Genomic DNA, 10,749 nt, shown 5'->3' on the forward strand with positions numbered 1-10,749 from the left:
AATCAAGTAGGGAGTTGGAAAGCACACGTGTCAAGTGGTAACATTTACATATTCATATTTTCAGTAATAAGATACGTTGTAGACAGAGAGAATGGGAAAGTTATATGAAACCTCTTTTGCTGGACAATAAGTAGGCCTATTTATTATAAGAAATTGCAATGCAAAAAGTATTAATCTCCGAATCATTTACTGTCTGGGATGCAATAGGACAAAGCCAGGTGTAAACATGCAGAACTCTTTGATATAGGCCATGTCCAGATTTTCTTCCATTTTTCTCCATTTTTCATTGTCATTGCTGCTCACGAATCCAGGTGACATAGGGACTAGAGATGGATGTGTCAAAACAATATGAGTTTAATAGAGGTATTTAGGGGACTATTCCATCCCCCTGTGTCCCCGCTAAACTAGGTTTTTCTCTCTGCCAATATTCCTGTTTGTCCCGAGGTACATCACAAAACAGAGTGTGCCTTCACACCTGTTATTGAACTTGATAATTTGTTATATTGTAGTACTCACTCACCTCTGACTGCTCTCAAGATGTCGGTCTAGGGCAGGGCAAAATTGACACCTTAAGAAAGCATTTTTACAAAAATATTTGTGAAATATCTCTCAACATCTGTGATAAGAATTCCTTCCCCATAAGTACTTCCTCTGAATGCAACTGTTCTTGTGTAGCAGTAAAATGTGTCATGTGTATCTGGAACAACCAGAAAATATATTCATATTCAATTCTACTGTACAATTCTTTTGACAAAGGCATGAAAGAATTTTGCCTGTGAACACTCTCCTGCTTTCTGACTGTCACAGATAGACAATATCCAGAGATCCAACTCCTCAGAGAGTTGAATGACATGCCTTAAATACACTATTTATCTTGTTAGTATCGAAGGAAATGCAAAACATGGCTCTACCTCTGAGATCAGCCCAGAAAGACAAAGATGTAATGTGATTGGATCTGATGACTTAAGGTCCCAGGGGCGTTGTAGGGTGGTTTGTGCCTTTGATTACTGGACTAATGAAGCACTGAGACCATTACTGGGCATTAATGTCTTCCATGTGGCTTGAGACACAAATGTATTTACAGAATTAGTTAGGATGCTATGAAGAGCTGTTTGCTTAATTGATCCATTACAGGGATTTCAACCTACAACAGGACTGTGATTACAGGTCCCCCAGGGGCCCAAAATAAGGTGTACCCCCAGCCTACAGTGTGTGTTGTATTTGGGCCCATTTGGAAACCTAAGATCAAAGTTATGGTTTTGTATTGCCTAAATTCAATATTTTTCCATATCAGTAGCTTATCAAAGTTGAGATCTTGAATGAAATGGGGATTGTTTCTTTAAATAAAACAAAGTACATAATTTAGAACATACCTATGATCTATATTTGTAAATGTTCAATTTCCATGTTCAATTTGCCCTTGGTGTCACGATCGTTGTAAGGATCGGACCAAGGCGCAGCGTGAGTAGAGACTCACTGAACAAAACAACAAACAAGCAAATGAAACGTGAAGCTACTGATGTGCACTAAGGCAACTACCCTGTATACATAGACAAGATCCCACAACACAAATGAGGAAAATGGCTACTTAAATATGATCCCCAATCAGAGACAACGATAAACAGCTGTCTCTGATTGGGAACCATATCAGGCCAAAATAGACATACAAAAACTAAAGTAACCACCCTAGTCACACCCTGACCTAACCAAAATATATAGAAAAACAGAGATATCTAAGGTCAGGGCGTGACAGTCCCCCCCAAAGGTGAGACTCCTGGCCCGACCTATAGGGGAGGGTCCGGGTGGGCATCTACCCTCGGTGGCGGCTCCGGTTCTGGACGCAGCCCCCCCTCCTTACACTGATCCCACCGCTTTTGTGGAACCGGACCGTGGATCATCGCTGGAGGCTCTGGACTGCAGCTCGTCGCTGAAGACCCCGGACTGGGGACCGTCACTGGAGGTTCCGGACTGTGGACCGTCGTATCAGGTTCCGGACTGTGGACCGTCGTTGGAGGTTCCGGACTGTGGACTGTCGTTGGAGGTTCCGGACTGTGGACTGTCGTTGGAGGTTCCGGACTGTGGACTGTAGTTGGAGGTTCCGGACTGAAAACTGACACCGGTTTGAACTGGGAACTGTTGCCGGAAGCTCTGGACTGTGGAGGTGCACTGGAGGCCTGATGCGTGGGACCGGTACAGATGGCATCGGGCTGAAGACACGCACCTCAGGGCGAGTGCGGGGAGGAGGCACAGGACGTACTGGACTGTGGAGGCGCACTGGAGGCCTGATGCGTGGTGCCGGCACTGGTGGTACTGGCCTGGTGACACACATCTCAGGGCGAGTGCGAGGAAAAGGTACAGGACGTACTGGACTGTGGAGGCGCACTGGAGGCCTGATGAGTGGGGCCGGTACTGGCGGTACTGGGCTGGTGACACGTACCTCAGGGCTAGTGCAAGGAAGAGGCACAGGACGTACTGGACTGTGGAGGCGCACTGGAGGTCTGGAGCGTGGAGCTGGCACAATGCGTCCTGGCTGGATGCTCACTTTAGCTCAATAAGTGCGAGACACTGGCACAGGACACACTGGGCTGTGAAGATGCACTGGGGATACAGCTCGTAAAGCCGGCGCAGGATATCCCGTTCTGAAGAGGTGTACTGGAGACCAGGAGCGCTGAGCCGGCACAACCCGTCCTGGCTGGATGCCCACTCTAGCACGGCAAATGCAGGGAGCTGGAATAGAGCGCACTGGGCTATGAATGCGCACTGGAGACACCGTACGCATCACTTCATAACACGGTGCCTGACCAGTCACACGCTCCCCACAGTAAGCACGGGGAATTGGCTCAGGTCTAAACCCTGACTCCGCCAATCTCCCCGTGTGCCCCCCCCAAAAAAAATTTGGGAGCTGCCTCTCGAGCCGTATCCCCTCGTATCGTCGCCGTTCCTCTTTCGCTGCCTACTCCTGCTTCCATGGCAGGGTCTTGTCCCCTGCCATTACCTCCTCCCAGGTCTACGATGTCCTCCACTCACTTTTCTCCCGGGCCCAGGATCCCTGCTCCTCTTGAACACGCTGCTTGGTCCGTTGGTGGTGAGATCTTCTGTCACGATCGTCGTAAGGATCGGACCAAGGCGCAGCGTGAGTAGAGTTCCACATCATTTTAATAAATCGAAACTCACTGAACAAAACAACAAACAACCAAACGAAACATGAAGCTACTGATGTGCACTAAGGCAACTATACATAGACAAGATCCCACAACACAAATTAGGAAAAAGACTACCTAAATATGATCCCCAATCAGAGACAAGATAAACAGCTATCTCTGATTGGGAACTATGTCAGGCCAACATAGACATACAAAAACCCCTAGACATACAAAAACTAGAGTACCCACTGGAGTCATACCCTGACCTAACCAAAATATATAGAAAAACAGAGATATCTAAGGTCAGGGCATGACACTTGGTTTGCCAGTGAAAGGGAAGATGACACTTACTGTTCATGGTCTCCACTCTGAAGAAAATCCTCTCCCTCCGTTTTGATTTATTGGACCTAGTTTTGCCATCTAATTTCCTCTATTACCCTCAAACTCAACTCTGGACCTCGAAGCCAGTTCCACTGCAATTTTTCATTGTTCCCCTCTAATCAAGGACTGATTTAGACCTGGGACTCCAGGTGTGTGCATTTCATTGTCAGGTAGAACAGAAAACCAGCAGGCTCCAGACCTCATAGGGTAAGAGTTGAGTACCCCTGCCCTATAAGATGATCCAATACTCATAAGATCCAGGTGGACCTTTAACCTGGTGAGGGAACCCATGAGACTGGTGATAAGGTCATCGACTGGGTCGTGAGTTCCTCAAGCAAACTACATAAAACTGACTCACCATGAAGGCCATGTCTGTCATATTAGACCCTGGCCCGTAAATCAGTCTGTCAGTGCCAATTTGGTAACAAACACATCTCCAGTGTTCAGTGGACAGATAATCTAAACCACAATAGGCTCTAACAAGCTGGGTTATTCCCCAGCATCCGACTCAGGACCAGGTATTTTCTGTTGCGTATTCTGTCCATTAGGTATTGAAGCGTGATGGAGGATTAACTTATTGCTTGCATAATGTATAATGGTATTCAAGTTTCCATTTCAAGTTTCAAGTTTTAATGTCACATGCACAAGTACAGTGAAATGCCTTTCTTGCAAGCTCTAACCCCAACAATGCAGTAATCAATAACAATGTAATACTAAAAATAAGAAGAAGAGCAAGATAAAGTAAGTAAGCATACAGGGTCAGTTCCAGTACCATATTTACCGTGTGTAGGGATAGAGTGATAGAGGTAGATATGTATTGGGGTAAGGTGGCTAGGCATCAGGATATACAGTAAACAGAGTAGCAGCAGTGTATATTTTGATTGTATGTGAGTGTATGTGTGTGTGTGTGTAGAGTCAGTATAACGCACACTGGCACTACAACACACGTACAAACACTCACTCCATCATTTAATCACACACACACATAATATTATTAAATTATGGACTGAGTGTTTGCATGTGGGTTGCAGTGTCAGTGTGTGTGTTAGGGCCCTGTGAGTGTGCATAAAGACAGTGCAAAAATAAGAATAAAATACAAAGGTCAACTCAGGTAGTCCATGTAGCCAAAATGTTACCTATTTAGTTAGCTATTTAGTAGTGTTATGGCATGGGGATAGAAGCTGTTCCGGAGCCTGATGGTGTCAGACTAGATGTACTGGTACCGTTTGCCTTGCGGAAGCAGAGAGAACAGTCTATGGCCTGGGTGGCTGGAGTATCTAACGGTTTTCCGGGCCTTCCTCTCACACCGCCTGATGGCAGGGAACACGGCCCCAGTGATGTACTGTCTGCACCACCCTCTGTAGTGTCATGCGATCGAGGGCGGTACTATTGCCATACCAAGCAGTGATTCCACCCCCCCCCCCCCCACCCCCCGATGGTGTTGGAGTCATGCGTGGTGGAGAGGACTAAGCACACATCCCTGTGGGGCCCCCGTGTTGAGGGTTCGCGTGGCGAAGGTGATGTTGCCTACCTTCATCACCTGGGGTCAGCCCGTAAGGAAGTCCAGGATCCAGTTCCAGAGGGAGGTGTTCAGTCCCAGGGTCATAAGCATGTGACGTGATGCTGACTGGCATTATTGCTGAATGGCTGAGAGTCAACTTCTAATGTAGAGGAATTTAAATTATCGTTTCATCAATGTTGTAGTTTTCTGTGTATCTTTTAACTGGCTCATACATAAAAACTTGTCAATTCTGCACATTCCTTCAAAATAATACATACATTTCCTGTATAAGGAGTCCTTACCAGACTCTGTTTCAAATCATCGCTGTCAATTAAATGAGCATGTTTCCCAGTCCTTTGTCCCTAATCAACTTTATGTTTCGCATGATTACATTACAATTGTGATTAGGTTTCCAGAGGCTCCTGGTTGAGATAGGGCTATTACAACCACCCAGTCTTGGAGATATGAGATGCATTCAATGAGACCCAACGCTGAGAATCAGTACAGCTGAATTAGAGTCCAATGATGATACTGAATCCAGATGCAGAAATACAACAATGAGGCTCAATCCTGAAGCATATCACTCAAATTAACCAGAGTGTCAAACAAGTTATGGATTATGAAAACACATTGGTCAGTACTTGAGTCTTGAGATGTGTTCTACATGGATTGATCTATTTTCCCATGGAACCACCAACATTCCAGCACAACAGCCATCCAGTATTGCATCTACCAGACTAACAATAAGATCCAAAATCTATAATATTCATTCTCTCTGGGATCAACTCTGTTCAACAACTCTGCACTCTCTAAAATCAGAACATCTGTGTGAATCTTTATCTAGTTAAACCTAATGAGGAGATGATGGGACTTGTATGTGATTTGTTCTGGTGAAATGGAAGTGGGCCTATACTCACACACGTGTATATTCCATGAGAGCATCTGACATCTGTATCAACTGAGCCTTTCATCTGCATTGAGTAAGGGAATGTCAACGTTTAATGTCCTTATATTGTGGGAGACAATAGGTAGCGGTGGGACTAAGGGTGGTTAGGAGAGGGATAGTGTGATATAGAGAAAAAAGATGATGAGATGGGAGAGGTGGAGAGAGGATGTGGAAGAGGAGAAAGGGAAGGAGATATTGGTGCTGAAACTGATAAGAGGATGTATGGTTTCATGTACTGTAGTTTGTTTTTCTTCATGTCTGTCATACAGACACTTACAACCATTCAGAGGGAGTTATCGTCCAAGATGTCACATTGTGTGTAATATTATATTTACTTTGCTTACTAAATAGAAAAAAAAATGTTTACTGTTTATTTCTCTTAGGCTGCTACACAGGCTGCCAAATTCGGATCTTTTTTCACTAATTGGTCTTTTGACCAATCAGATCAGCTCTGAAAAATATCTGATGTGAGTGGTCGAAAGACCAATTAGTTTAACAAATATCAGAATTGGGCTGCCTGTGTTTACCCCTATTAGGCCTACCAATGTGGTGGTACAGCATCTAGGGATAACATAAGTTGAGTCAACACCTATGATATGCAATAAGTCATTTTTGTATGAGCAAAATCAGATTTTACCATAGTGCTGGTTCGACTAAGCATGCGAACAAGCCAATGACGAACGTATCAATCCCAATGGGACTTTTATGACGTAACAACCTTGATCACATCTGACTGCCTTCCTGCTTGACGAAAAGTATTCAGAAGTATAAAACGAGGGAAGGGTTGAAGGTATAGTACGAGACGCTGACAGTTGAAGAAGCAACTGAGGTTTTGAACAGTGTTCCGTGACTTCTCCAGGAGATACAGCCACAAAGCGTTTCAAGACCTTGGACAGCACCCGGTCGGTACCCGAGCAGAACAGCGGATCATTTTGGCAAATGTAAGACTTTTTTCCAATGATGCTATTTGTTTGAGATAATTATTCTATTTGTTTGATATTATTTTCAGTTAGGCTTCACATCATATTCTAATTGCATAGGCTACAATGTGTTTTTACCTCTGCAATCAAGCATAAACATATTTGAATTCATTAGAAGTCATTGTGTCATTGTGTCCATCTTCTAGCATAACTTGAAAGAGTTATGGATTCCAAATATAAGATTGATTTGTGATTGGCAATTGTATTTGAGGACATAAACAAATGATCATACAAAGGTTGAAACCAAGTCCTAACTAACTGGATACATGCGCAATTGCGCATTTGTCTTCATTCTCAACGTAATTTTGTTCTGGTAGCACTGGCTAGCAAAATCGGCAAACTTGTTTACTCGTGTGGTTTACTCTTATTCCTTCACAATACAATGAAAAGAGAAGGTCTTGAGGAAACTTTTTTCCTGTGCGTAAAGTGGTACCGAATAACGAGGCAAGCGGGATTTTGAGAAATGTTGTTGTTTTAATATAAGAATGTAGGCTATGTGAAAGCAACAGTAGTGAATAAAACCATATCTCCCTTTACAGGTATAAAGCGATGTTACAAAGGAACGGCTCCCAGCTCCTTTTTCTAATAGCCCTGTGCAGTGTGCTATATTCCCGGACTCAGTGTTTGCCATATGCATCTATGAGGTAGGAATAATACCGCTATTACTAATTTTAAAGATGTATTATTTATGTGCAAGAGGACATGACTAAAAGAGCATCAATAGTTACTTTTGCCAAAGAGTTCAAGAACTACAACGATATACTAACTTATATAATGTTCAAGTGTTCTAACATATTCTTACTCTGAGGTTAATGAATAAACACGATGATAAAAAATGTATTAATTAATCGACTATATCCTAGTACAAAACGACTTTCTAACAATAATATTTAAGTCCTGAGAAATCATGTTTTATGTTCTGTCATCTAGGCTACTTTCATGTAGGCCTATGTGGATATTATGTTGAAAGCCATGAATAATCAGTGGAACGTGGTAATTTCTTACAATATAATCTTGGATGTTAGCATACCCAGAATTTAAAAGTGTATTGTATTTTTGTATTGTCTAAGAGTAATTGACATAGGCACATTTTTTTTTACCCTAATATAGCCTATTGGAACACAAACCCCCGTTTCAGATTTTTGCTACACACGGTGACTAATAACTGTTTTAATCTGTTGGCAGACCTACGAGACACGCAGACGGTCTCTTTACTAGTGGATACAGCAAACTTCTTGGACAGCTATCGGCGCGGCGGTACCTGGAATCGTTGATCGGAAAGCGAGTCAGGTAGGCTCTATTTTATGCTTTTCGTTCAGATCATCGCGCGGAGTTTGGTTTCCCTATTAAACGCGAATGGAGCGCCTTTCAAATTCAAACAATTTTAACAGTATGATAACTTTGATATTAACATATTTTCTGAAGCGTTCAGGTTTATTGAAAACATTTATAGAGTCAGGAATGACAGCATGACATAAATATCTATTCCATAAAATTGTCTTCCTCTAACCTATCTCTGTGATTTTAGTCTCAGTGAAAACCTTTTGATATATCCCTAACAATGTTGTATTAGCATATCTGCCTTGAAAACTGTTAATAACCTAATTTGTTGTAATTGTAAGAGATTTGTCATCTAAATTGTGATCTACTTATGGTTTAAATAATCCTATTGGATAGGTCGAGTATGTCATAACAAGGTTAGCAAAAGTCTCAAATGATGACTAAAATGTGTTGTGGTTAATTTGTCACAGTGATGACATGATGGAGGACCAGGTACCAGTGAAGCGCCACTCAGATGCCATATTCACAGACAACTACAGTCGCTTCCGCAAACAGATGGCGGTGAAGAAATATCTGAACTCGGTTCTGACAGGAAAGAGAAGGTGGGAACAAGCACAATAATGGATTGTGTGTGTGTGTGTGTGTGGTGTGTTTGCGAGTGTGTGTGTGTGTGTGTCAGGATGTGCATGTTCGCAGGGTCTTTCTCCAGTATGACAGAAGTACAATGCACCCTTCTTCTCTTTTCAGTCAAGAAGACCCTCCCATGCAAGAAGAATCCAGAAGTGAGCCCTCGTTTCAAGAGAGCTATGATGACGTCAACGTAGATCACCTCCTCAATAACTTCCAATTGGTAGGTTCAGTCTCACTCCTCCTCCTGCATTCAGTTTCACCCCCCCCCCCTCCCCATTGCGTAAACAGGGTATTCAACACGGTGTGGTTGCACTGCTACCATAGAGACAGCAAGACATGATATCTGTATAGTGGAGTTTAGCGGACAAACATAGCTGCATCTATTTTGCATGGCTGACAACATACTGTGTATATACCCATAGGAATACTTATGTTTTACAACAGGAGCTCAGCTAATGAAAGCTTATGGGCAATACAGTAGAATGTTTCTACTAAATGAATGCCCTCATCATGTCTTCTCATGATCTGAAACTCTGTATTCTGATCAATAATCAAATATCTCTCCCTCTCTCTCACCCTCCATCTTTCCCTCTTCTTCAACTGTCTTTTTCAGCCACTCTGAAGAAGACCCACTGGTGCGACGACCTCAATCGGCAACCTCATCGATCTGCCATTCAAAACAATATTTAAGTTCTTCAACAACGGGCTAAAAGTCATGTGTGGTTATCTCTACAGTATAAAGTGAATGTTTACATTGTATATAAGTTAAACTAAAACAAAAAATATTGGTCTAAAGATGTAGGCCACAGTAAATATTATACATGTCCACCTGGGATCAGATAGATTTGCTTTGTCCAGGACTCTGTAAATGGTAGTTCAATAAATGCATTCTAAACAAGCTATATACTGCTATAGAGTACCATCAGCTTAAACAGAAGAGGACCACATTTAGAGCGGCTATGATGCATATAATCACTTTATATCCATGTGGAACAACGCTATACCTTTTGCAAAAACTTACCTAGAGCATTTAGTTCTGTGAAACCGTCCACCAAATAAAATATGTCCATTTATTTTTCAAAGCTGAGTCATTTTGTAAGTAAATATTGATGTTGATTATTTATTTTCATGTAAAAAACAAACTTGTTGGGAAAAAAGGTATTGCTAAGTTGCTTACAAATTACGTTGCAAACTTATAGTTGCACTCAACACGTGCTTTGATGACCTGCTCAGCTGAATGAAGATGGGAAACAAAGACTATTACATTTGATTTTATGAATATCAACTTCATAGTATTTGAAATGAATTGATCAGTTTCATGTCAATGGGACAAATTAGCATGTTATTTGCTATCAAATCAGCACAACAGAGAAGAACTTGAAAGCAATTACCTTCTCAGTCTCAGTTACACAGTGGAAATATTCAAACTAGATAATGGCAGGGATCTCCTTTAAAAATATATATTATTTCCTTCAAAGACATGAGACAAAGCATAGAATAGCAGATAAACATTAACATGAATTTATGTCAACAGACATACTGTAGATAAGTCATATACTGTATTTTAATCATGACAGTTATGAGAGGACTGTGACAAAGATGACTGAGAAATTGTTTCCACATAATTATTGGTACATTTTCTGAACTAATGTAACTTCGAATATATTCAGTGAATAAAATGACGTATACTTGTGCAATTGTTTTTATGTATGATTGCCATTACTGAAGGATTGAACTGGCATAATGAATAACAAAGAATAGCCTTGATTTTACGTCTACATTTAGCTTTCATCTAGAGCAATTTATAACAAAAGGGACCTGAACAGACATGACATTCGTGTACACCTCTATTCTCACTAATACACTTACAATTTCAATTTCAATGGC

General features: G+C 41.9%; 1 protein-coding gene across 1 annotated transcript; it reads left to right on the forward strand.

Annotated features, from left to right (window-relative positions):
- The first annotated feature begins 6,460 nt into the window (after window positions 1-6,460).
- Window positions 6,461-10,559, forward strand: vip (vasoactive intestinal peptide). Its single transcript, XM_020479996.2, has 6 exons — window positions 6,461-6,912; window positions 7,491-7,595; window positions 8,137-8,241; window positions 8,703-8,834; window positions 8,980-9,082; window positions 9,476-10,559. Coding segments are annotated over exons 1-6 (456 nt in total). The 5' UTR covers window positions 6,461-6,910; the 3' UTR covers window positions 9,485-10,559.
- Window positions 10,560-10,749: the final 190 nt, after the last annotated feature.

This window comes from Oncorhynchus kisutch, linkage group LG4 (genome assembly GCF_002021735.2).
Source record: "Oncorhynchus kisutch isolate 150728-3 linkage group LG4, Okis_V2, whole genome shotgun sequence".
Classification (NCBI taxonomy): domain Eukaryota; kingdom Metazoa; phylum Chordata; class Actinopteri; order Salmoniformes; family Salmonidae; genus Oncorhynchus; species Oncorhynchus kisutch.

What these genes read in the sequence shown, in the direction of transcription:
- vip (XM_020479996.2), top strand. An exon ending in TTGCCATATGCATCTATGAG is followed by an intron (nt 7,596 to 8,136) that starts GTAGGAATAATA and finishes ATCTGTTGGCAG; the next exon opens with ACCTACGAGACACGCAGACG. An exon ending in TTGATCGGAAAGCGAGTCAG is followed by an intron (nt 8,242 to 8,702) that starts GTAGGCTCTATT and finishes AATTTGTCACAG; the next exon opens with TGATGACATGATGGAGGACC.